We start from the raw sequence: 27820 nt of genomic DNA on the forward strand, positions 1-27820 counted from the left end.
GCCAGGGGCGTTACGTGTCCATCACGGCACACTGGGTTAATGTGGTGGATGCAGTGTCCACAGGGGATGCAATATTGTGACAGTTCTGCCTAGCCCACGGTCTAGGAAACAGTTGGCTGTAGGCGTTCGCCCCCCCTCCTCCTCCTCTTCGTCCTCCAGCAGAAGCGAGAGCTCGTCCTCAGACCGCAGTCGCACGACCACTCCATCCGCAGCTGCCACTGTTGCACACGAGGTGTCCCATTATGGAACAGCTAGTGGCAAGCGTCAGCAGGCTATATTGGCAATGAAGTGTTTGGGTGACAACAGACACACCGCGGAAGTTCTGTCCGAGTTCTTGGAGCAAGAAACTCAGTCATGGCTGGGCAGTGTACACCTTGAGGCAGGCAAGGTAGTGAGTGATAACGGAAGGAATTTTTTGGCTGCCGTAGCCCTTTCCCAACTGAAACACATTCCTTGCCTGGCTCACACCTTAAACCTGGTGGTGCAGTGCTTCTTGAAAAGTTATCCGGGGTTACCCGACCTGCTCCTGAAGGTGCGCAGACTTTGCTCACACATCCGCCGTTCGCCCGTACACTCCAGCCGTATGCAGAACCATCAGCGATCTTTGAACCTTCCCCAGCATCGCCTAATCATCGAAGTTGCAACAAGGTGGAACTCCACACTGCACATGCTTCAGAGACTGTGCGAACAGAGGCGTGCTGTTATGTATTTGTGGGAGGATACACATACACGGGCAGGCAGTTGGATGGCAGACATGGAGTTGTCAGGTGTGCAGTGGTCGAAGCTACAAGACCTGTGTCAAGTCCTTCAGTGTTTTGAGAAATGCACACGGCTGGTTAGTGCAGACAACGCCATAATAAGCATGAGCATCCCCCTAATGCGTCTGCTGATGCAAAGTTTGACGCACATAAAGGAGCAGGCGTCTGCAGCCGAGGACGAGCGAAGCCTTGATGACAGTCAGCCATTGTCTGGTCAGGAAAGTCTACTGGACGAGGTGGCGGGCGAAGAGGAGGACGATGATGGGGATGAGTATTTTTTGGATGAGGAAGCTTCTCAGGGGGCAATAAAAACTGGTGGCGTTGCAAGGCCAGGTTCAGGGTTTTTGAGGGAGACGAGTGACGTTGATTTGCCCGAAAGTGCTCCTCAACCCAGCACAAGCAGAGAATTGACAACTGGAACATTGGCCCACATGGCGAATTATGCCTTGCGTATCCTAAAAAGGGACCCCCGCATTATAAAAATGATGACCGATGACGATTACTGGTTGGCCTGCCTCCTGGATCCACGCTATAAGGGGAAACTGCAAAATATCATGCCACATGAGAACCTTGGACAAATATTGGCAACCAAACAAGCAACCGTTTGATTCAGGCATTCCCAGCACACAGCGGCGGTGATGGTTCTCACATGAGCTGCAGGGGGCAGCAGACCAGAGGTGTTAGAGGTGCACAAATCAGAAGTGGCATTGGACGGAGGGGTTTTCTGACCAGGTTGTGGAGTGATTTTGCAATGACCGCAGACAGGACAGGTACTGCAGCATCAATTTAAAGTGACGGGAGACAACATTTGTCCAGTATAGTTACTAACTATTTTTCCTCCCCTATCGATGTTCTCCCTCACCCGTCATTCCCATTTGATTACTGGGCATCCAAAATAGACACCTGGCCTGAATTGTCCGAATATGCATTGCAGGAGCTCGCTTGCCCAGCAGCTAGTGTGCTATCAGAAAGAGTATTCAGTGCTGCAGGTTCAATACTGACCGAAAAAAGGACTCGTCTGGCTACCCAAAATGTTGATGATCTAACCTTCATTAAAATGAACCACTCATGGATTTCTAATTATTTTGCCCCACCTTTCCCGGCTGACACCTAGCTTTCCTGTAAAAAGGTCTTTCTTTTGGACTGGTCTTACTGACTGTTCCAATCTCTTAATTTGCAGCTGCTGTATCTCCAGCATACAACATGTTTACACCTCCCTAAATTGGCTGACTCCCCACCCCCAGCTCAAACTGTGCTCTACCACTTGCAAAATTATCTGTCACTGCTCCACCGCTGTTTAGTCTATGCGGTGAAATCCTTCAATGCCTGGCACTGACAATACCAATTTGTTGACATGTATGATGCTACTTAACCCCTTCCCGACCTTTGACACCACGTAGGCGTCATGAAAGTCGGTGCCAATCCGACCCATGACGCCTATGTGGCGTCATGGAAAGATCGCGTCCCTGCAGATCGGGTGAAAGGGTTAACTCCCATTTCACCCGATCTGCAGGGACAGGGGGAGTGGTAGTTCACCCTCCCCCCCCCCCCCGTGGCTACGATCGCTCTGATTGGCTGTTGAAAGTAAAACTGCCTATCAGAGCGATTTGTAATATTTCACCTCTTAAAACTGGTGAAATATTACAATCCAGCCATGGCCGATACTGCAATATCATCGGCCATGGCTGGAAACACTAATGTGCCCCCACCCCACCGATCGCCCCCCCCAGTCCTCCGATCAGTCCTAGGCACCGCTCCGTCCTGTGCTCCGCTCCCCCGTGCTCTTGTCCGCTCCCCCCGTGCTCCAATCACCCCCCCGTGCTCCGATCCAACCCCCCTGCACTCCGATCCACCCCCCCGTGCTCCGATCCACCCCCCCATGCTCCGATCCACCCCCCGGCGCTCCGATCCACCCCCCATGCTCCGATCCCCCCCCTCCACTCTCCCCCCACTCCATCATACTTACCGATCCTCCCGGGGTCCGTCCGTCCGTCTTCTCCATGGGCGCAGCCATCTTCCAAAATGGCGGGCGCATGCGCAGTGCGCCTGCCGAATCTGCCGGCCGGCAGATTCGTTCCAAAGTGCATTTTGATCACTGAGATACGTTATCACAGTGATCAAAATAAAAAAAATAGTAAATGACCCCCCCCTTTGTCACCTCCATAGGTAGGGACAATAAAAAAATAAAGAATTTTTTATTTCCACTAAGGTTAGAATAGGGTTAGGGTTAGGTTTTCGGTATGTGCACACGTATTCTGGTCCTCTGCGGATTTTTCCGCTGCGGATTTCGCAGCGGTTTTACAACTGCTCCAATAGAAAATCGCAGTTGTAAAACTGCAGTGAAATGCGCAGAAAAACCGCAGTAAATCTGCCATAAATCCACAGCGGTTTAGCACTGCGGATTTATGGCAGATTTACCGCGGTTTTTCTGCGCATTTCACTGCAGTTTTACAACTGCGATTTTCTATTGCAGCAGTTGTAAAACCGCTGCGGAATCCGCAGAAAGAAGTGACATGCTGCGGAATGTAAACCGCTGCGTTTCCGTGCAGTTTTTCTGCAGCATGTGTACAGCGATTTTTGCTTCCCATAGGTTTACATTGAACTGTAAACTCATGGGAAACTGCTGCGGATCCGCAGCATTTTCAGCAGCGTGTGCACATACCTTTAGAATTAGGCTATGTGCACACGGTGCGGATTTGGCTGCGAATCGGCAGCGGATTGGCCGCTGCGGATTCGCAGCAGTGTTCCATCAGGTTTACAGTACCATGTAAACCTATGGAAAACCAAATCCGCTGTGCCCATGGTGTGGAAAATACCGCGCGGAAACGCTGCGTTGTATTTTCCGCAGCATGTCAATTCTTTGTGCGGATTCCGCAGCATTTTACACCTGTTTCTCAATAGGAATCCGCAGGTGAAATCCGCACAAAAAACACTGGAAATCCGCGGTAAATCCGCAGGTAAAACGCAGTGCCTTTTACCCGCGGATTTTTCAAAAATGGTGCTGAAAAATCTCACACGAATCCGCAACGTGGGCACATAGCCATAGGGTTAGGGTTGGAATTAGGGTTGTGGTTAGGGTTATGGCCACAGTTGGGATTAGGGTTAGGGGTGTGTTGGGGTTAGGGCTGTAGTTAGGGGTGTGTTGGAGTTAGGGTTATGGCTACAGTTGGGATTAGGGTTAGGGGTGTGTTGGGGTTAGTGTTGGAGGTAGAATTGAGGGGTTTCCACTGTTACGGCACATCAGGGGTCTCCAAACGCAACATGGCGCCACCATTGATTCCAGCCAATCTTGTATTCAAAAAGTCAAATGGTGCTCCCTCACTTCCGAGCCCCGACGTGCGCCCAAACAGTGGTTTACCCCCACATATGGGGTACCAGCATACTCAGGACAAACTGTGCAACAATTACTGGGGTCCAATTTCTCCTGTTACCCTTGTGCTAAAACATCATTTTTGAGGAAAGAAAAATGATTTTTTATTTTCACGGCTCTGCGTTGTAAACGTCTGTGAAGCACTTGGGGGTTCAAAGTGCTTACCACATATCTAGATAAGTTCCTTGGGGGGTCTAGTTTCCAAAATGGGGTCACTTGTGGGGGAGCTCCAATGTTTATGCACACAGGGGCTCTCCAAACGCGTCATGGTGTCCGCTAACGATGGAGATAATTTTTCATTCAAAAAGTCAAATGGCGCTCCTTCCCTTCCGAGCCTTACCATGTGCCCAAACAGTGGTTTACCCCCACATGTGAGGTATCGGTGTACTCAGGAGAAATTGCCCAACAAATTATAGGATCCATTTTATCCTGTTGCCCATGTGAAAATGAAAAAATTGAGGCTAAAAGAATTTTTTTGTGAAAAAAAGTACTTTTTCATATTTACGGATCAATTTGTGAAGCACCTGGGGGTTCAAAGTGCTCACTATGCATCTAGATAAGTTCCTTGGGGCGTCTAGTTTCCAAAATGGGGTCACTTGTGGGGGAGCTCCAATTTTTAGGCACACGGGGGCTCTCCAAACGTGAGATGGTGTCCGCTAAAGAGTGGAGCCAATTTTTCATTCAAAAAGTCAAATGGCGCTCCTTCCCTTCCAAGCCCTGCCGTGCGCCCAAACAGTGGTTTACCCCCACATATGAGGTATTAGCGTACTCAGGACAAATTGGACAACAACTTTCGTGGTTCAGTTTCTCCTTTTACCATTGGGAAAATAAAAAAATTGTTGCTAAAAGGTAATTTTTGTGACTAAAAAGTTAAATGTTCATTTTTTCCTTCCATGTTGCTTCTGCTGCTGTGAAGCACCTGAAGGGTTAATAAACTTCTTGAATGTGGTTTTGAGCACCTTGAGGGGTGCATTTTTTAGAATGGTGTCACTTTTGGGTATTTTCAGCCATATAGACCCCTCAAACTGACTTCAAATGTGAGGTGGTCCCTAAAAAAAATGGTTTTGTAAATTTCGTTGTAAAAATGGGAAATCGCTGGTCAAATTTTAACCCTTATAACTTCCTAGCAAAAAAAAATTTTGTTTCCAAAATTCTGCTGATGTAAAGTATACATGTGGGAAATGTTATTTATTAACTATTTTGTGTCACATAACTCTCTGGTTTAACAGAATGAAAATTCAAAATGTGAAAATTACGAAATTTTCAAACTTTTTGCCAAATTTCCGTTTTTATCACAAATAAACGCAGAATTTATTGACCTAAATTTACCACTAACATGAAGCCCAATATGCCACGAAAAAACCTCTCAGAACCGCTAGGATCCGTTGAAGAGTTCCTGAGTTATTACCTCATAAAGGGACACTGGTCAGAATTGCAAAAAACGGCCAGGCCATTAAGGTCAAAATAGGCTGGGTCATGAAGGGGTTAAAATATTCAGTGGCCCTGTCCTACATTTACACCAGTAAATACTTTGCGCCAAATAACAATGTATGAAAGTCAGCAGAGGAGCCCACCCCTGTACCTAAGTATGCCACCCTTTTTTTTGTTTTGTTTTTTTTGCGAGACATTAACATCTAAGTATTATTTTGGAGTACTAACTGTGTCAGACAATCCTTCCAATTGTCCTTCGCTGACCACACCAATGCTGCCTGTGTACCCCTGGAACCTATTTAAAAGTGCATAGAGCCTACTTTTTTATTTTAGGCCTACTAAGTCTGTCTGCGGTCCCTCCTTCCAATTGTCCTCCGCTGACCACACCAATGCTCCCTGTGTACCCCTGGAACCTATTTAAAAGTGCATAGAGCCTACTTTTTTATTTTAGGCCTACTAAGTCTGTCTGCGGTCCCTCCTTCCAATTGTCCTCCGCTGACCACACCAATGCTGCCTGTGTACCCCTGGAACCTATTTAAAAGTGCATAGAGCCTTCTTTTTTTTATTTTAGGCCTACTAAGTCTGTATGCGGTCCCTCCTTCCAATTGTCCTCCACTGACCAAACCAATGCTGCCTGTGTACCCATGTGACCTTTTTTAAACCTGCATCGAGCCAACTTTGTGGTGTAAGGCCTACTAGCAGTGTCTGTCTGCGCCACTCAATACAGCTGTTCTCTTAAAAAAAACTGAGCTGCAATTGTCAGGTTTTCAGCCTATCAGAATTTTAAAACTGCAGTGGGGCTACTTGTTTGGTTGGGGCCTACTAACAGTGTCTGCTGCTCCAAGGTGTTCTCCAGGTTGCCTTTCTTGAGCTTCTATCTTCAGGCTCTCGTTAAATAGTTTTTAAATGGAACAACTGCAGTGGGGCTACTAGTTTGGTTGGGGACTACTAACAGTGTCTGTCGCAACAAGGTGTTCTCCTGGTTGCCTTTCCTGAGCTTCGATCTTCAGGCTCTTGTTAAATAGTTTTTAAATGGAACAACTGCAGTGGGGCTACTAGTTTGGTTGGGGCCTACTAACAGTGTCTGTCGCTCCAAGGTGTTCTCCTGGTTGCCTTTCCTGAGCTTCTATCTTCAGGCTCTCGTTAAATAGTTTTAAATCTAACAACTGCATTGGGGCTACTAGTTTGGTTGGGGCCTACTAACAGTGTCTGCCGCTTCAAGGTGTTCTCCTGGTTGCCTTTCCTGAGCTTCTATCTTCAGGCTCTCGTAAAATTGTTTTTAATATAACACTGCATTTGGCCTACTAGTTTTGTTGGCCCTACTAACTGTGTCTGCCGCTCCTTGCTGTTCTCCATTGAACAAAGCAGTGCCGCCTGTTTACTACTGTTACCAATTTTGAACTGCATTTAGCCTACTTACTGATTTGGGCCTACTCACTGTGTCAGCCTCTCATTACAGTTGTCCTCCACTGAACAAAGCAATGCCGCCTGGTTAGTCCTGTTACCAATTTTGAACTGCATTTAGCCCACTTTATTATTTGGGCCTATATCTGTGTTTCCTCCTCATCCTGCCCATTGCCCAGCCAGTGCTAGATGAGTCTGCTGGTACACTGACCCAAACGAATCACCGCACACGTCAGGACAAGTCAATTTTGCTGAAGTAAATGTCTTTATTGAAGGTGCAAAGACTGAAGACGTAACAAGGCAACAATTTCTAACGTTTCGGCCACATATTGACCTTGATCACAGAATGGTGTCTTAATAGTAGTCCAAATCATATCGTATGGTAAGAGTTGAATTCAAAAGTAAGTACGGCCCTGTGATCCCCCAGATGGACGCCGGCGGGTACCTATTTTCAATCGCAATAGTACGTGATCGTGCAAATGTAGTTCAAGTATATAAGTCCAATGTGAGCTTCAGCTAGGGTCCTAATGCAACACATGTTCCATGGCAATGTAGGGAAGGACTGTAGAAGGTAGACGCAGAGGATACCAAGCGGCATAAGTGTATCAGTGTGGAGTAGGCACACGAAAAGCTCTACGAAGAGATGCACGTTATTAATGTAAAGTGGTATAACCGCATAGGAGGAAAGAGGTCCCATATCTATAACATGTATATAAACGGAAAAAAGCAGTACCTAGGGTCCTACTGCAGCAAATGTTCCTTAGCAAAAAACGGAAGAAATGTAGGAAGTGGAAGCAAAGGATACCACGTAGCGTTAATGAACCAGTGTTGAGTGGATTTGCCCGTATAGAATCTATGGAAAGATGCACGTTATAAATGTTGAGCGGTGTAACTGCGTGGGAACTTATCTGAGGTCGGAGGTCTCACATCCATAGGTGGCGCAGGGGTCACGAAGTCCGCAAAGGTGGTCCCGTTGGATGCGCCGGGGGACGCTATTCTTAAGCGATCCCGGAACCACCTGACCGGATGTGCGGGTAGAACGCCGGCGCCTGCGCAGTGTATGTAGTCTTTGTACGAGGACAGCCAGAAGGGGCCGGCGCCTGTGCTGTGTCCATTATGCACTGGCGTAAAGCCAGGCCCGACGGCGCACGCGCCGTCATGAAAAGGGTGTGGGCGGGCGCTGTAAAAAAACCTGCGCTTGCGTACTAGCAGCTGAGGGTATAAAGGCATAGTACGCCAATCTACTGCGGCGGTGTCCGCACAGTCAGGAAACCCGACATGGGAGAAGTGGAGTGTATATGTGTGTGCCTGATCGCTGCGCAGTTAGTCTAATGATAACGGTGTGGAGGAGAAGTAAGACCGGGTATAATTAAAGGCCCGAGAGAGGGGATATAGATTATATGGGGATAGTTGTACAATCCTAAGTAGTACCAAGAGAGAAATAGAAGAGGAAAGTAACTGAGGGAATAACCGCAGGCAAAACTAAATGCACTGGTGGAAGATACACATACATATATATATATATATATACACATACATATATATATATATATATACTCACATACATACATACGTACATATATATAGATCCAAGTATACAAGTTCCTAGACCGAGGTATCACAATATGCTGTGGAGAGACAGTATAATCATACAAGGCATGTACATAGTAGGAGTCCAAAACACACCACGATTATTCACAGAAGGAACCTTGAGTTGGGGGGGTCAAATGAACAAGGGTCTTATAAAAGGAAAAAGGGGCTTATAAAAAGAAACAAAAAACTGGGTACAAATAAATGTAAAAAAAAGGGGGGGAAAAATGGGGGGAAAAAATTGAAAGGAAACTTTTTCGAAACTCCTATAGGGTATGTGTCTTACCATCCTGCTGAAGTATAGTGCGAATTCTATAGATGCAGTGGGTTAGTTCGCCTAAGAAAAAATAGAAACCTGGTTAAGATAGCCACTCAAGTTCCCTATTTAGACCCTTAGGGTGAAGAGTATCCAGCGTATAGATCCAGAAGGACTCCCGTTGTTTGAGTAATTGAATGTGGTTGCCCCCTCTCCTTGGCCACGGGACTTTTTCAATAATCTGAAATCTAAGTTGGGCAACTGTGTGTTGGGCTTCCTTGAAGTGTAGAGGTAGTGGCAGCCAGGTCTTGCCACATCTAATGGTGGATTTATGGCTCGAGATCCTATTTCTGATGGCTTGGGTGGTTTCACCCACGTACAATAGTCCACAAGGACACTTGATGATATAGACTACAAAGTTTGACTCGCATGTGTAATAATCCCTAATCGGAAAAGCCTTCCCAGTCCGAGGATGTAGGACTTCATTACCCTTAATGATATTGGAGCAACACATGCAATTCAAACAGGGGAATGTGCCTGTTCTTTTCTGACCTGTGAGTGTCCTTTGTGGAAGGGATCTAGATGAGCCTAAGTCGGCCCGTACCACCTTATCCTTCACATTGTTCGGACGTCTCATGCTCATCAGGGGAGGATCTCTGAAAATCTGGATCTGTGGATAGGCCTTGTTTAAGAGTAGCCAATGCCCCCGAATGATATTGTGGATTTTGTGCATGGTCGGGTGGTGGTCATGAACGAAAGGGAGTCTGGGGTTTTTTTGTGTGGTAATCCCGGTATTGGTGGTACTGTCAAGGGCTTTAGAGGATTCAAGTTCAAGAAGTTTTTCTGGGTAGTTTCGTGCCCTAAATTTGTCGGCCATTTCGTTAACTCTGGTGCTCCTGGTCTCCGGGTTAGAGACAATCCTAGCCACTCTCTTGAATAGCGATCTAGGGAGACTATCCCGGGTAGGCTTAGGGTGACAGCTATTGTAGAGTAGTAAACTATTGCAATCAGTTGGTTTGACATATAAATCAGTGCTTAAATGTCCGGCAGAATCCTTCAGGATTTTAGTGTCCAGAAAGGCAATTTCCTCGTGGTGTTGTGCCAGTGTGAATGATAACTCAGGTCTGGCCCCATTGATGGTATTATAGAATTCCTGTAAACTCGTTTGATCCCCTTTCCAGATACAAAAAATGTCGTCTATATATCTATACCATGTTAAGGCATTCTGTTAGCAGATCGGATTGGGGTATACATGCGTATGTTCAAAGTGATTCATGTATAGATTCACGTATGCCGGGGCCACATTGGACCCCATGGCTGTACCGCAGGTCTGTAGAAAGAAATCATCCTCAAACATGAAGAAGTTTTCTCTTAAAACCAGGTTAAGCAAATCGATACATAGATTCTGGGAATCAGTATCCACATTAGCCTCACGAAGGGTTAAAGCTACTGCTTCAATGCCCCTGTCATGTTTGATGGAGGTGTACAGGCTGTTTACATCTAGAGTGCATAGAGTACTCTCTGGTGGAACATTTTGGAGGTTATGAATTTTGTTCAGGAAATCGCCGGTATCAAGGATGTAGGACTTAGTTGAACGGGCATGTGGGGTGAGAATTTTTTCAAGAAAAATGGACAACGGATTCAATATGGAGTTGGTGGAAGCCACTATCGGACGACCAGGGGGATTATGGAGATCTTTGTGGATTTTGGGCAAGATGTAGAGAACTGGAGTGACCCGGTGGTGATTTGTGAGGTATGTTCTGGTTTTAGAATCGATGGTTTTGAGTTGTACATATTTGTCCAGAACCGTGTTGATTTTCTGGCGTATGTTGTGGGTGGGGTCAGTATGTAATTTTCTGTACGTGATGGGATCAGCGAGTTGCCGTCTGATTTCCGCGACATATTGGCTTCTATTCATAACGATCGTGGCGCCCCCTTTATCAGCTGGCTTTATAATGTTGTTTTTGTTATTCCTCAAAGCCTCAAGGGCTTGTTTCTCAGAAGTGCTGAGATTGTGTTGAACGGGGAAGAGGCCCAAACGTTGATCACGATTAGTATTTTTGATATCTCTATCTAGTAGACTAATGAATGTTTCTACTGCGTGGTATGATTTAGGTGGCATAAACGTACTTGGGTTCCTGAGTCCTAGAGAATCAATGGTGATTTTGGGTATAACATGATCGGGTGTTGTGTCTAGCGTGTTAACCCTATCTATTGTATTCGTGTCGAAGTGTACTTTCAACCTGATACTCCTGTAGAAGCGTTGTAGGTCCTTCTCTAGTTGAAATGAATCCCATCTCGGTGTGGGGCAAAAGGATAGACCCATATTAAGTACCTTCAACTCAAGGGGGGACAAAGAATAATCAGATATGTTAATTACCGAATTTGGACTCCTACCTGAGACCTCAAGGTCATGTGACGGTCTGGTGCTCTTCCTCCTTGACCTCCTGGTAGGCGTCCGTTTGACCCTAAAAAACGCGGTCCTAGTGATGTAACCTCGCTGCCGGATCCTGCTGAGGAACCTTCTGCAGGTGATGAGCCCCCTGAGCGGTAGTTCCCCTTTTGTGTCCGACGATATCGTTGACGTGATTGACGGGGGAATGGGTCCTCCCATTTGTAAACTTTGTTCGTGAGATAGTCCTCAGTGTCCCTCTGGAATTTTGTCCTCTTTCTTTCTTCTAAGTTTTTTTGATGGGTAGATAATATAGAATCAAATTTCGCCTTCAGGGTGGAGAATTCAGTACTGCTTAACGTTGTAGTCAGCTGGGTCTCAATAGATGTGATTTTCTCCTCGGTTGTCTTAATGGCCTCCTGGAGGTACTCGATGGTTAACAGGATAATGTCGAAGGAACACTTATTCAGGATTTTTTGAAATGTAGTGCAGTATTTCTCGTTGTCGGCGAAGAGGGTAGGTCGTAGGTTGCAGCGTAGTCCCCGGGGTATTTTCCCTAGACGGTGGTATTCACCCAATGTAGCACAGTGTAGATCAAATGAAACAAGTCTTTTTCTCTCCTTCTCCCAGTCCCTTGTCTTCACGTCCTTGCTGGGGACGTGTAGAAAATCGGTTTTGGTCCTTATCTTAGACAAGATAGTGGATCCGGTTGCGTCGTCGTAAACGTAGGTCTCGGCTGACATGAGTCTGGTCGGTGCTCAAAACTCCAAAGGCCAATATAGTAGAGTAAACAAAGAGCTAGCATTCGACTGTAGATGGAATGTGGACGGTGCAAGTGAACGGAGTCAGATGACCCCAAATCTTTGAAGAAAAACGAATCACCGCACACGTCAGGACAAGTCAATTTTGCTGAAGTGAATGTCTTTATTGAAGGTGCAAAGACTGAAGACGTAACAAGGCAACAATTTCTAACGTTTCGGCCACATATTGGCCTTGATCACAGAATGGTGCCTTAATAGTAGTCCAAATCGTATCGTATGGTAAGAGTTGAATTCAAAAGTAAGTACGGCCCTGTCATCCCCCAGATGGACGCCGGCGGGTACCTATTTTCAATCGCAATAGTACGTGATCGTGCAAATGTAGTTCAAGTATATAAGTCCAATGTGAGCTTCAGCTAGGGTCCTAATGCAACACATGTTCCATGGCAATGAAGGGAAGGACTGTAGAAGGTAGACGCAGAGGATACCAAGCGGCATAAGTGTATCAGTGTGGAGTAGGCACACGAAAAGCTCTAGGGTCCTACTGCAGCAAATGTTCCTTAGCAAAAAACGGAAGAAATGTAGGAAGTGGAAGCAAAGGATACCACGTAGCGTTAAAGAACCAGTGTTGAGTGGATTCGCCCGTATAGAATATCCATAGGTGGCACAGGGGTCACAAAGTCCGCAACGTTTCGGCCACATATTGGCCTTGATCACAGAATGGTGCTGAAAAAACGGAAAAAAAATCGTATGAATATACAGTATGTACAGTGATAAACAAAATATATACATCATATATACAATATATACAGACTCAGTATGGAAAAGAACGCCAAAAACTGAGACGTAGGAAAAACAGAACTCATGTTGGTAGAAAGTCAATGACTAGGCAGGTAAAGGCAGTCACCATCCTGCAGACCACGTTATCAATCGGGACATTCAGACAAGGAACTGGGTCCTTATAGGAGATTTACCTAGATATGGATGAAGAAAAACAGCAGGAGGACAAGATAGATAAACATACCCTTAATAGTAGTCCAAATCGTATCGTATGGTAAGAGTTGAATTCAAAAGTAAGTACGGCCCTGTGATCCCCTGTAGAAGCAATAGGAGAGTAAGAGAGGGTAATGGTATATGTGATCCCCTATGTGGTGTATAGTAGAGGCACCACCCAAGTATTGAAGCTACCTGGTGAAAAAAAGGGGAGACTATGGTGGTCTTATGTGATTAATAGTCCAGATGCAGTTTAGGGGGATAGATACATATAGAAAGGTATTTACCCAGATGGACGCCGGCGGGTACCTATTTTCAATCGCAATAGTACGTGATCGTGCAAATGTAGTTCAAGTATATAAGTCCAATGTGAGCTTCAGCTGAAACAAGAACATGCACACATGTACATATACATATAGGTCCCTCAGTAGAAAGTCATAGTGTAGTTGCAAAGTAATAACATGTACTTGAAAAGAAAAAACACTACCTAGGGTCCTAATGCAACACATGTTCCATGGCAATGCAGGGAAGGACTGTAGAAGGTAGACGCAGAGGATACCAAGCGGCATAAGTGTATCAGTGTGGAGTAGGCACACGAAAAGCTCTACGAAGAGATGCGCGTTATTAATCTAAAGTGGTATAACCGCATAGGAGGAAAGAGGTCCCATATCTATAACATGTATATAAACGGAAAAAAGCACTACCTAGGGTCCTACTGCAGCAAATGTTCCTTAGCAAAAAACGGAAGAAATGTAGGAAGTGGAAGCAAAGGATACCACGTAGCGTTAATGAACCAGTGTTGAGTGGATTTGCCCGTATAGAATCTATGGAAAGATGCATGTTATAAATGTTGAGCGGTGTAACTGCGTGGGAACTTATCTGAGGTCGGAGGTCTCACATCCATAGGTGGCGCAGGGGTCACGAAGTCCGCAAAGGTGGTCCCGTTGGATGCGCCGGGGGACGCTATTCTTAAGCGATCCCGGAACCACCTGGCCGGATGTGCGGGTAGAACGCCGGCGCCTGCGCAGTGTATGTAGTCTTTGTACGAGGACAGCCAGAAGGGGCCGGCGCCTGTGCTGTGTCCATTATGCACTGGCGTAAAGCCAGGCCCGACGGCGCACGCGCCGTCATGAAAAGGGTGTGGGCGGGCGCTGTAAAAAAAACCTGCGCTTGTGTACTAGCAACTGAGGGTATAAAGGCATAGGACGCCAATCTACTGCGGCGGTGTCCGCACAGTCAGGAAACCCGACATGGGAGAAGTGGAGTGTATATGTGTGTGCCTGATCGCTGCGCAGTTAGAGTCTAATGATAACGGTGTGGAGGAGAAGTAACACCGGGTATAATTAAAGGCCCGAGAGAGGGGATATAGATTATATGGGGATAATTGTACAATCCTAAGTAGTACCAAGAGAGAAATAGAAGAGGAAAGTAACTGAGGGAATAACCGCAGGCAAAACTAAATGCACTGGTGGAAGATACACATATATACATACATATATATATACACACATACATACATACAGGGCCGTATTTACTTTTGAATTCAACTCTTACCATACGATACGATTTGGACTACTATTAAGGGTATGCTTATCTATCTTGTCCTCCTGCTGTTTTTCTTCATCCATATCTAGGTAGATCTCCTATAAGGACCCAGTTCCTTGTCTGAATGTCCCGATTGATAACGTGGTCTGCAGGATGGTGACTGCCTTTACCTGCCTAGTCATTGACTTTCTACCGACATGAGTTCTGTTTTTCCTACGTCTCAGTTTTTGGCGTTCTTTTCCATACTGAGTCTGTATATATTGTATATATGATGTATATATTTTGTTTATCACTGTACATACTGTATATTCATACGATTTTTTTTCCGTTTTTTCAGCACCATTCTGTGATCAAGGCCAATATGTGGCCGAAACGTTGCGGACTTCGTGACCCCTGCGCCACCTATGGATATTCTATACGGGCGAATCCACTCAACACTGGTTCATTAACGCTACGTGGTATTCTTTGCTTCCACTTCCTACATTTCTTCCGTTTTTTGCTAAGGAACATTTGCTGCAGTAGGACCCTAGAGCTTTTCGTGTGCCTACTCCACACTGATACAGTTATGCCGCTTGGTATCCTCTGCGTCTACCTTCTACGGTCCTTCCCTACATTGCCATGGAACATGTGTTGCATTAGGACCCTAGCTGAAGCTCACATTGGACTTATATACTTGAACTACATTTGCACGATCACGTACTATTGGGATTGAAAATAGGTACCCGCCGGCGTCCATCTGGGGGATCACAGGGCCGTACTTACTTTTGAATTCAACTCTTACCATACGATACGATTTGGACTACTATTAAGGCACCATTCTGTGATCAAGGCCAATATGTGGCCGAAACGTTAGAAATTGTTGCCTTGTTACGTCTTCAGTCTTTGCACCTTCAATAAAGACATTCACTTCAGCAAAATTGACTTGTCCTGACGTGTGCGGTGATTCGTTTTTCTTCAGAGATTTGGGGTCATCTGACTCCGTTCACTTGCACCGTCCACATTCCATCTACAGTCGAGTGCTAGCTCTTTGTTTACTCTACTATACTGGTACACTGACAAACGAAAATGGATCAATAAAGACCCCAAAAACGATCAAAACACCCAATATATCTATAAAATATCAACTTTATTGAATAGGCAAAAACTATGTATAAATATAAACAATAGAGCAGATGTGGCCAAGTACCACAAGGTGTACAGGGACACCACTGAAAAGAGCATAAACGGAGCGCACGGAGCCGGGGTCAAAGTCCACTCATGACTAGTGCCAGATGGATTAGAAAGTCATTACCACTATAATACACAGTATAATGCCGCCATCAGCATACTAGCTACTAAACAAAGCCCAATAATATAAGTATCATGGTTATACGTTACCAGGAAAGCAGGGCAAGTGAGTGGACCAGATCCGGGGTCCGTGCGCCCTCCCCAACGCACGTTTCGGTAATAAACCTTCCTCAGGGGGATATACTGGTACACTGACCCAGACCGCTACATTCCCCTTGCACGCTACACAGCCTGAATGTGACCCTGCTGCAAGTCAGGTGCCCCTTCCCGCATACTATACCACATTACACGGGGATAAAGAGGAAGGTGCAGATGAAAGTGCACGTTCCTTCATCAGGTGGGGGGGGGCATACTGATTGGTGACATCACTGGCACAGGGTCCCTCATAGTACGCAAAAGTGTCGCTGCCGGTGGGAGGCGCCCCCACCGTGCAAACACACCGCCGTACTTTGAGGGGCCCTGTGCCAATGCGAATGAGTGCCCCCCTCCTGCTTGCTCAGGATCACAGCACTTGCAAACTTAAAATACTTACCTCTCCCTGCTCCGTCACTGCCGTGACGTGGTTCACGTTTCCTGGGTCCACTAAATACTTGAACCAGCCCTACCCCCCACAACTTTAGCCAAATGACCCCCAATTTCCAATGCCTAACTATTATTATAAGGTAAATTAAGATTGACAAGCTTCAGTAACAAGAATGTATGTTTTTGCCATTAAAATGGGCACTGTAGGTGTTTTCCTGGCCTCCACTCACTGCCGACTATGCTTTTCCATTGACTTGCATTGGGTTTCGTGTTTCGGTCGATCCCTTACTTTTCGCGATAATCGGCCGATTTCACTCGACTCGACTTTTGAGATAGTCGGGTTTCGCGAAACCCGACTCGACCCTAAAAAGTAAAAGTCGCTCAACCCTAGTCGCGTGTAATGAATATCTCCTGCAGTATTGCTAATGCTGATTCCAGGGTCGGTAAATGAGACGAGAATTAGCGTTATGGAAGATGAGTCTATGAGGAACGTATTCAGCTGCCGACTCCGAGGAAGAAACTTCTTGTTGTCTGTGGCCTAAATATATAGGTTTTATTAGAAGATGTAAAGAAGGAAACTAAATACTGTAAAATAATAAATCTCCTCATATGTTTCCCTTATTATCTCCAGTAATTGTATTATTACACAGGATTCTTATGATGTTACATCGGCTCATCTTCTCATTCAGGTCTCTACAATATCGGATCCTCTCAGTGAAGATCTTCTGCAAAAGAACATTTTCCTGATTTACCCATCAAAGATGGATATGGACAGAGACAAGATGGTGGAGAGGATATTACACCTCACCCTAGAGATCCTCTTCCGGCTTACTGGAGAGGTGAGAGATTCTGATGACGTCACATTACATCATTCTTATCTATGGGAATAACAGATGGACAGAACTGGAGAGGTGAGGACTCTGGAAATGTCTGTAGTGAGATTTATTAATGTGTCTCTCCATTACCAGGATTACACAGTGGTGAAGAAGACCTCTAGTGATCGCTGTCAGGACCCTGTGTCTGAGGGATGGGGAAGACCCCTGAGCCCAATCACGGGGCCTCCACCTCACCCCCTGATCCATGAGGACATCAATGACCATAAGATCCTAGAACTCATCTACAAGATGATTGAGCTGTTGACTGAAGAGGTGACACTGCTGGGAATGCTGGGACATTATACAGTAACACTATGAAGGGATCGGGGGATGACGCTATCATTGTATGTGTCAGGTTCCTATAAGGTGTCACGATGTCGCTGTCTATTTCTCCATGGAGGAGTGGGAGTATTTAGAAGGACACAGAGATCTGTACAAGAACGTCATAATGGAGGTTCCCCAGCCCCTCACATCTCCAGGTAATAAACAGGACTAAATACACACGGCCTATAATTATCTGTATGGAAAGAATGAATTCAGTCCCTGTATGTGTTTCCTCCAGATCTATCCAGTAAGAGGACAACACCAGAGAGATGTCCCCGTCCTCTTCTTCCACAGGACTGTAACCAAGAAGATCCCAGTGCTCCTCAGGATCATCAGGTAGATGGAGAGAAGGTGTCAGGAGATCTCCCCTATGATGTGTAGACGCCGCTATACCCCCCCACACAGTAAAGTTCCCCAGTACCATCATCCCATCACACACAGTATAATCTTCTCACAGTACCGCCATACTACCACACACAGTATAAAGTTCCTACAGTACCTTCATCCCACCACACACATTATAATCTCATAGTACCGCCTTACCCCCTCCACACAGTATAAAGTTCCTACAGTACCTCCATCCCACCACACACAGTATAATGTTCTCATGGTACCGCCATACCCCCACACACAGTATAAAGGTCCCACAGTACCATCATCCCACCACACAGTATTTTGTTCCCACAGACACAGGATAATGTTTCCACAGGACTGGCATCCCCCTCACACACAGTACTGCCATCCCCCCACTTTTTAATGTTCCCACAGCACTGCCCCCTACATGCACAATATGGTACCATCCACCTCACTGACTACCTCCGACCACTGACAATAAATACTCACTTAGCCTCATTCTTGGTGCAAATACTAATGAACCCAGGATCTATGAGATATTTCCCATACGATAGTTGAATAGGCAGGAGTGTATAATCCAAAACGGTAGCCCACTCGGTTGCTATGATGCCTATGAATTGACAGGGCTCGGTGGGGTGTGGTATTGGTTACCTTCTCCTTCCCATCATCACAATTTCAGCGATATCCACTAACGGTCAAGTGGGAAGAGAGATGCTACGTGCTAGAATTGGTGCATCTTAGAGATGTGCCTTTTCTGGGTGGCTGAGAGCTGATTTTTTTTAGCCTGGGGCCACCGTATCAATGGTCCTTCCTAGGCTATTAATATCAACCCGGAACTGTCTGCATAACCTTTGCTGGTTATTAATTATAGGGGGACCCCACATCAATTTTTGGGGAGGTCCCCCATTTTAATAGCCACTAAAGGCTAAGTATACAGTTGTGAGCTGATATTACTAGCCATTGAAGCTCCATGGGTATTACCCCCTTCCTAGGCTATAAACAAACTTCGGCATGGGAATCAGACCTGAGGTCTAACGTGATAGAAGATTACAGTGCGGGGAAGACGGGAAACCTTCATGTAGACGGCTGGTGGTGATGGAGTCAGTGACCGACTCTGGCCAAATATGTCTCTAGAGCCGTAGTAGAAGATGAAGTCCTCATCATGAAGTAGTTATTTCTCATGTCGCGTGTAATGAATATCTCCTGCAGTATTGCTAATGCTGATTCCAGTGTCGGTAAATGAGACGAGAATTAGCGTTATGGAAGATGAGTCTATGAGAAACGTATTCAGCTGCCGACTCCGAGGAAGAAACTGCTTGTTGTCTGTGGCCTAAATATATAGGATTTATTAGTAGATGTAAAGAAGGAAACTAAATATTGTAAAATAATAAATCTCCTCATATGTTTCCCTTATTATCTCCAGTAATTGTATTATTACAGGATTCTTATGATGTTACATCGGCTCATCTTCTCATTCAGGTCTCTACAATATCGGATCCTCCCAGTGAAGATCTTCTACAAAAGAGAATTTTCCTGATTTACCCATCAGTGATGGATATGGACATAGACAAGATGGCGGAGAGGATATTACACCTCACCCTCGAGATCCTCTTCCGGCTTACTGGAGAGGTGAGAGATTCTGATGACGTCACATTACATCATTCTTATCCATGGGAATAACAGATGGACAGAACTGGAGAGGTGAGGACTCTGGAAAGGTCTGTAGTGAGATTTATTAATGTGTCTCTCCATTACCAGGATTACACAGTGGTGAAGAAGACCTCTAGTGATCGCTGTCAGGACCCTGTGTCTGAGGGATGGGGAAGACCCCTGAGCCCAATCACGAGGTGTCCACCTCACCCCCTGATCTATGAGGACATCAATGACCAGAAGATCCTAGAACTCACCTACAAGATGATTGAGCTGCTGACTGGAGAGGTGACACTGCTGGGAATGTTGGGACATTATACAGTAACACTATGAAGGGATCGGGGGATGACGGTATCATTGTATGTGTCAGGTTCCTATAAGGTGTCAGGATGTCGCTGTCTATTTCTCCATGGAGGAGTGGGAGTATTTAGAAGGACACAGAGATCTGTACAAGAACGTCATAATGGAGGTTCCCCAGCCCCTCACATCTCCAGGTAATAGACAGGACTAAATACACACGGCCTATAATTATCTGTATGCAAAGAATGAATTCACTCCCTGTATGTGTTTCCTCCAGATCTATCCAGTAAGAGGACAACACCAGAGAGATGTCCCCGTCCTCTTCTTCCACAGGACTGTAACCAAGAAGATCCCAATGCTCCTCAGGACCATCAGGTAGATGGAGAGAAGGTGTCAGGAGTTTCCCTATGATGTGTAGACGCCGGTGAAGGTCTTGTGCTCAGTCTTGTTTTATCCACCAGTATTATATGTTTTATACTTGTGTAATGAGAACGGTGGAGATGGCAGGATTAGAGCTGATCATAGATGGGACTTCTCCATCTGACGGTGACTTTTATAATATTTGTTTCAGGGTGAAGAGCTGACCCATATTAATACTACAGAGACATATGTGAGGGGGGATGAGCGGTGTAAAGAGGAGATTCCCACATATGGCTACCCAGGTGAGCAGTAACCACTAAATGCAGAGAAGTCACAGATTCTTCTCATCACCGGCTGTGGCTGCTTTATCGGTGGTGTAGTCCGGCCGTATTACCATGATCACCATTTTGCCTCTAGACCACAACATTCTCCTCCACCCAAAAATGTTCAAATGGCTTTGGGCATTGAAAGCCCTTTTCTATATTAGTTACAGCTCCGCCTGCAGGAGATGTGTTGGCTCCAGCTCTGGTTTCATGGATTCTCTCCACCTCATAAATTCCATTGTTTTTGATCCTAAGAAATTCAGATTACTGCACAATCTCTCCTGAAATGGGGAGCTATATTATTTTCTCTAATCTTCTTGGTCAGGATTCATAGTAGCTCCAATGGTCCACCATAAATGAATGCTACTTTGGTTTACTGTTGGAGTTCTCCCATCATAGATACGTTGTTGTTGGGGATGTAATATAGAATAAAAAATATCTTTTTTCACCTGTTCATTCTGTATGATAGTTTGATTGTGGTGGGATCTGCCTGCCTCACTTATGAGTCTGTGGCTTTGTGCACACGATGCGGTTTTTGCTGCGGATCCACAGTGGATTTGACGCTGCGGATCCGCAGCAGTTTTCCATGCGGTGTACAGTACAATGTTAACCTATGGAAAACAAAAACCGCAGTGCACATGCTGCGGAAAATTCCGCGCGGAAACGTTGCAGAAAAAAAGAAGTAGCATGTCACTTCTTTCTGCGGATTCCGCAGCGGTTTTCAACCTGCACCAATAGGAAAGTGCAGTTGAAAACCCACAGAGGAATCCGCAGAAGAAACCGCGTGAAAATCCGCAGTGAAAACCACAGTGGTTTTGCACTGCGGATTTTCCAAATCCTCTGCGGAAAAATCCGCAGCAAAATCCGCAACGTGTGCACATACCCTGTAACTCCGATAGTCTTAAAAAAAAACCTCTCCATCACCTCTTCCAAATGCCTAAGATCCAAATTTAAAGGGAACTTGTCAGCAGTATTGTGCTCAGTGACTACAGACACTGTCAGGTCGGTGCCGTTATACTGATTACATTGATACCTGGGGATGAAATCCGTCTTGTGGTTGTTGTTTTAATCTGTTTTTGTAGTTTTATTATGAGGCTTAGGAAAAAAAATTACATCCATCAAAAAGTCACCAGCGGCGCCTGTCCAGTAGCATCTATCTCTTACTTATAGACTGAGCAGGTGCTGCCATTGCCGGTGACATTTTGCTGGATGTCATTTTTTTTTCTAATCCTCCCAATAGCCACAATATTATAGGCATTATCAACAATAATATCAACACTATTATATGCATTATGTAAAAATGGGGGCAGGTCAGTGATTGATCAGCGACCAGTCATAGACCAATACAGATGAATATGTAATCAGAGCGCCACATAAAGCCCCGGCCACAGCCCCGCCCCAGAGCACGAGAATCTCATTAACTGAAAACTACAAATACAGATTAAACAACAACCACAAGACGGATTTCATCACCAGGTATCAGAGTAATCAGTATAACGGCACCGACCTGACAGTGTCTGTAGTCACTGAGCACAATCCTGCTGACAGGTTCCCTTTAAGACATCTCCGCTCTGCACTATTATACACAGTTCTCTTTAAATGTGTAATATTTCTTCTTGAAACTCATCTGACAGAAAATATTGGAGCTTACGATAGTTTAGATTGTGAAGTCACCGAGCCCTGTGCTCTAATTACCCAGAGAGGTTTCACCACTAGCTCCTCATTTATTACTGACTAGATGGTGGCCCGATTCTAACGCATCGGGTATTCTAGAATATGTATGTAGTTTATTTATGAAGATTTCAGAATAATGCAATGAATACACAGGATTCGGCTGGCCGGGCGCGACCAATTAGCGAAGCGTGGTTGAAATCCCGCTCGAATTTGTGGCCGGACTGCGTCTGTTGCTGATTGTTCGCTGCCGGCGGGGGGTGACCAATTAGTGAAGCCAGTGCCAACTCCAGGTTTTTGAGGGCCCGGGCGAAAGAGTCTGACAGCCCACGTAGCATAAAACACAGCAGACGTAGTATATAGCACAGCAGACGTAGTATATAGCACAGCCCACGTAGTATATGGCACAGACACGTAGTATATAGCATAGCCATGTAGTACATAGCCCAGCCCACGCAGAATATACCGCCCCAATGTCGCTGATTGGTCATGCCCGGCCGGCCACGACCAATCAGCGATGCGGGAGACCCTTTGGTCCCAATAATGCCTTTGCGGCAATAACCCGCTATGATGTAGCGGTCTCGCGATCTGGGGTCATTGTTGCAATGCATTCTTGGGACCAGAGCGTCGCGAGGAGCGGGAAAGGCTGCCGCGGACGCCGGAAGGTGAGAATATAATATTATAATTAATATAATATAATATTTTAACATGATATGTTTTTACTATTGATGCTGCATTGGCAGCATCAATAGTAAAAAGTTGGTCACACTTATAGGGGTAATGGCAGCTGACTGGAGGGGAGTATGGAGGGGGCACCGACTGGAGAGGATTAGGGAGGGGCCAATTCGCGGCCGGACTGTGCCTGTCGCTGATTGGTCGTGCCCAGCCAGCCACGATCAATCAGTGACACGCGATTTTCGTGACAGAGAAACACAAACAGACAAACAGATGGTGCACTTGGCCCAAGTAAAGATGGTGACTACACAGGTGTGGCACACCAGTGCAAATAAATAATCTGCAGCAGTGTTCACATAGAGTATGCACAGCAACTGGATCATAACCTATTAGTAACACCCTGTGGCGGGCTGCCCAGTGCTAACTGTAATGCGTCCTGTGTGAACAGAGGCCACAACTTACAAAACAGGGCGTTACTAATAGGCCATGATCCAGTTGCTGTGCATACTCTGTGCGATCACTGCTGCAGATTATTTATTTGCACTGGTGTGCCAAGCGGCCAATCCCTGATTGTAGGCTGGCTGTCTCATTTTGTATTACCGCACCTGTGCAGTCGCCATCTTTACTTGGGCCCGCTGCACCATGATTTGAGGCCTAGACAGGTAAGCACCTTTGTCTGTTTTTCTGTGGTGTTTTTTCTAGAATAGTGGAGGTTTTTTCCTCCCTTTTTTTTTCTCCTGTTGTGGTTCATGCTTTGAGCTTTAGTAGGGTGTGGTACTTTCCAGTTGGCTGAAATAGGGAGCAGATTACTCCAGCTGGACAGCAGGAACAGATCCCAGATGAGATTGGACACACCATATGCAGAAGCCCTAATATGACTAAATGACAGAAAGCCAGAAAAGTCAAAATCCCCATAAAGTGATTCCATTTTATAAATTAATTCACTGAGGGTTATAATGTATAGGAGTGACTATTTTGACTCCACTTTTCAGAAATGAACACGCAGTGGATGTTGGAGAGTGAAAATTACACATTTGCCATTTTATTACCCAGCACATAATGCCCAGATTGTGCTCCAGGAGACACACACTGCAAATTAAGTGGATTCTTCTCACTATAGTATTGTTAGATACAGGGATCCTAAATGTTGTTTGAGCACACTGCAAGACTCAGAAGTGAGAGCGGATTTTGCTCAATTGGTTTATAGAAACTTTGTTGGTTTTTAACAACCTTTGAGCCACTAATAGTGTGGAAACCTCTGTTTTTCCATTGACAGATGATGGACCTGAGTGGGGACTTGTTTTTGTCAGATGAGAATTGATATTATTTTCGCCTACATAGCAACAAGCAAGGGAAGTATATGCACACAAAACAGGGATCACTAAAAAATAAACAATTCTTTATTATAGAACACATACAATTTAAAAACACTTCAAATAGTCCACAACATGGACTGAAAAAAATCAAGATCCATAATAAAGAGTATAATACTCGAGAACCCGTTAGCCTAATAAATGACAGTCAGACTATCAAGCAATATCCCTGGAATAAAGAGCATCAATGTGTAACACTTATCAACCAGAGGAATATGCCCCATTTACCATATATAGATGCTGTCCGCACAATAGCTGCACCATGCCACAGCGAGAGCAAAGCAATCTATACAATGTCAGCACCAAAATGTGCATAATCACAGTGGCATTGTAAAATAAAAAAACATGGGAACATAATAAAAAAAATACAAAGATATAGAAATGTGATACAAGTCCTACAGTCTCCCCTGTGTACAAATAATTCGGCTAAACGGGTTCATGGACCCACGCGTATCAACACCTGAAGTGTCTATGCACACTTTGGTGCTGACATTGTATAGATTGCTTTGCTCTCACTGTGGCATGGTGCAGCTATTGTGCTGACAGCATCTACATATGGTAAATGGGGCATATTCCTCTGGTTGATAAGTGTTATAGATTGATGCCCTTTATTCCAGGGATATTGCGTGATACGCGGACTGTCATTTATTAGGCTAACGGGTCCACGAGTATTATACTCTTTATTATGGATCTTGATTTTTTTCAGTCCATGTTGTGGACTATTTTAATTGTTTTTAAATTGTATGTGTTCTCTAATAGAGAATTGTTTATTTTTTAGTGATCCCTGTTTTGTGTGCATATACTTTCCTTGCTTGTTGCTATGTTTACTATTGATATGCATTAGGTGATCCCAATTTATTTTGAGGTGGTGCCTGCTCATACATATTTACTTTATTTTCGCCTACATAACATTGATTGGTTTCTTTTTATTCAATATTTGGGAGGCAGAATGAACAAACAGTTGAACGCCACACACTACTGGTTCATCCAACAAGGTTTTCTATTAGACTGTGAACAGTCATTGTCTTGGTAAATAATTAGTTTTTTTACATAACTTTCCATTTTTATGGACAGTTTAAGTAGAAATGTTCAATATTCTAAAACTCAAGGATATTTTGTTAAAAAAATTGTTTATCTTAGCAGATGACTGTACCAGGAGATCAGAGGGACAGATGACATCTTCAATTTTTAAATCTGATGATCTTGAGATCCTACAAGATACAACTGACGTGATTGCTGTTACTCCAGATATATCATCATCCATTCACAGCAAAGATCTGTCATCTGATCCTATAAAACAGGTCCAATCTTCTGATTCATTACTAAATACTAAGGAAAATCAAAGTCACAAAAGAGGCATTAAAAAACAAACTGCTCCTAAAGCAAATAAGTCATTTTCATGTTCAGAATGTGGGAAATGTTTTAACAAAAAATCAGATTTGGTTACTCACCATAGAACTCACACAGGAGAGAAGCCTTTTTCCTGTTCAGAATGTGGGAAATGTTTTAATTGGAAATCGGTTCTTGATCTCCACCAGAAAGCTCACACAGGGGAGAAGCCTTTTTCCTGTTCAGATTGTGGGAAATGTTTTAATCGGAAATCGGTTCTTGATATCCACCAGAAAGCTCACACAGGGGAGAAGCCTTTTTCCTGTTCAGAATGTGGGAAATGTTTTATCCAGAAAGCTCATCTTGTTATTCACCAGAGAGCTCACACAGGGGAGAAGCCTTTTTCCTGTTCAGAATGTGGGAAATGTTTTAATCAGAAATCAGTTCTTGATATCCACCAGAAAGCTCACACAGGGGAGAAGCCTTTTTCCTGTTCAGAATGTGGGAAATGTTTTAATAAGAAATCAGTTCTTGATATCCACCAGAGATCTCACACAGGGGAGAAGCCTTTTTCCTGTTCAGAATGTGGGAAATGTTTTAATCGGAAATCGGTTCTTGATCTCCACCAGAAAGCTCACACAGGGGAGAAGCCTTTTTCCTGTTCAGAATGTGGGAAATGTTTTATCCAGAAAGCTCATCTTGTTATTCACCAGAGAGCTCACACAGGGGAGAAGCCTTTCTCCTGTTCAGAATGTGGGAAATGTTTTAATCAGAAATCAGTTCTTGATATCCACCAGAGATCTCACACAGGGGAGAAGCCTTTTTCCTGTTCAGAATGTGGGAAATGTTTTAATCAGAAATCAGTTCTTGATATCCACCAGAGATCTCACACAGGGGAGAAGCCTTTTTCCTGTTCAGAATGTGGGAAATGTTTTAATCAGAAATCAGTTCTTGATATCCACCAGAGATCTCACACAGGGGAAAAGCCTTTTTCCTGTTCAGAATGTGGGAAATGTTTTAACAAAAAATCAGATTTGGTTACTCACCATAGAACTCACACAGGAGAGAAGCCTTTTCCCTGTTCAGAATGTGGGAAATGTTTTAATTGGAAATCGGCTCTTAATACCCACCTGAGAGCTCACACAGGGGAGAAGCCTTTCTCCTGTTCAGAATGTGGGAAATGTTTTAATCATAAATCAGTTCTTGATATCCACCAGAGATCTCACACAGGGGAGAAGCCTTTTCCCTGTTCAGAATGTGGGAAATGTTTTAACAAAAAATCAGATTTGGTTACTCACCATAGAACTCACACAGGAGAGAAGCCTTTTTCCTGTTCAGAATGTGGGAAATGTTTTAATTGGAAATCGGCTCTTAATATCCACCTGAGAGCTCACACAGGGGAGAAGCCGTTCTCCTGTTCAGAATGTAGGAAATGGTTTAGCCAGAAATCGACTCTTGATAGCCACCAGAGAACCCATACAGGGGAGAAGGCTTTTTCCTGTTCCGAATGTGGGAAATGTTTTTACCGGAAAGCTCATCTTGTTAGTCACCAGAGAACTCACACAGGGGAGAAGCCTTTTTCATTTTCTTAATGTGGGAAATATTTTATTTGGAAATCAACTGTTAATAAACATCAGAGATGTCACATAGGGAAGATGCCTTTTTTATATTCAGAATGTTGATATTGTTTTAACCAAAATTGGATCTTATAAATGAGATACCAATTCACCGCGCTATGCTGATGCAGCGCCCCAGAGTCCTGGTCGTTGCAGTAATGTCGCTCTGCCACTAGGGCAGTGATGTTATGTCTGATTGCACTAAAGGAGTTCACCTGACCAGGTATCACAGTCACACATTACACTTCACACTCCGGCCACCAGGGGGAGCAAAAGACACTATGTATTAGGCCACTCCTCACACTCTGGTAAAACTGGGGGTTGGATAGGAAGTTAGTCAGAACGCAGCTCCAGGGAGGACCTGTCAGGGGTGGGTTCCTGGCAGGTACCTAGCAGAAGGACAGAACGCAAAAGAGCTGCGCCTGCACTACCTTGCGGAGGCATCCTAAGGAAGGACACGAAGCGAAGGATATTGTGGAGAAGTGAGAAACGAGATCACAGCACAAAGGAGAGCCAGTAGGAGTCGTGCCCCGACATCGGCAACATCCTACTGAGGCGCGTGGCCGGAACGCCGAGGAAGTAACTGACTCCAAGCATTACTTCAAACAGCGGCAGGATAGTTGATTATAGGTTGGCTGTCTACCTAAAATCACCTAAGCAGACA

At 44.9% G+C, this 27820-nt stretch overlaps 1 protein-coding gene across 1 annotated transcript in view; it reads left to right on the forward strand.

The window, feature by feature from the left end:
* The window catches only part of LOC138662913 (zinc finger protein 665-like), a 61024-nt gene extending 33832 nt beyond the window's left edge, over positions 1-27192 (forward strand). The window contains exons 2-11 of the mRNA XM_069748914.1: positions 16996-17145; positions 17275-17454; positions 17537-17660; positions 17744-17841; positions 19339-19488; positions 19618-19797; positions 19880-20003; positions 20087-20184; positions 20381-20471; positions 25355-27192. Coding sequence (XP_069605015.1) covers positions 16996-17145; positions 17275-17454; positions 17537-17660; positions 17744-17841; positions 19339-19488; positions 19618-19797; positions 19880-20003; positions 20087-20184; positions 20381-20471; positions 25355-27132 — 2973 coding nt within the window. The 3' untranslated portion in view covers positions 27133-27192. The remainder of the gene's footprint in view (positions 1-16995; positions 17146-17274; positions 17455-17536; positions 17661-17743; positions 17842-19338; positions 19489-19617; positions 19798-19879; positions 20004-20086; positions 20185-20380; positions 20472-25354) is intronic.
* The last annotated feature ends 628 nt before the right edge of the window (positions 27193-27820 follow it).

This window comes from Ranitomeya imitator, chromosome 2 (assembly GCF_032444005.1).
Source record: "Ranitomeya imitator isolate aRanImi1 chromosome 2, aRanImi1.pri, whole genome shotgun sequence".
NCBI lineage: Eukaryota > Metazoa > Chordata > Amphibia > Anura > Dendrobatidae > Ranitomeya > Ranitomeya imitator.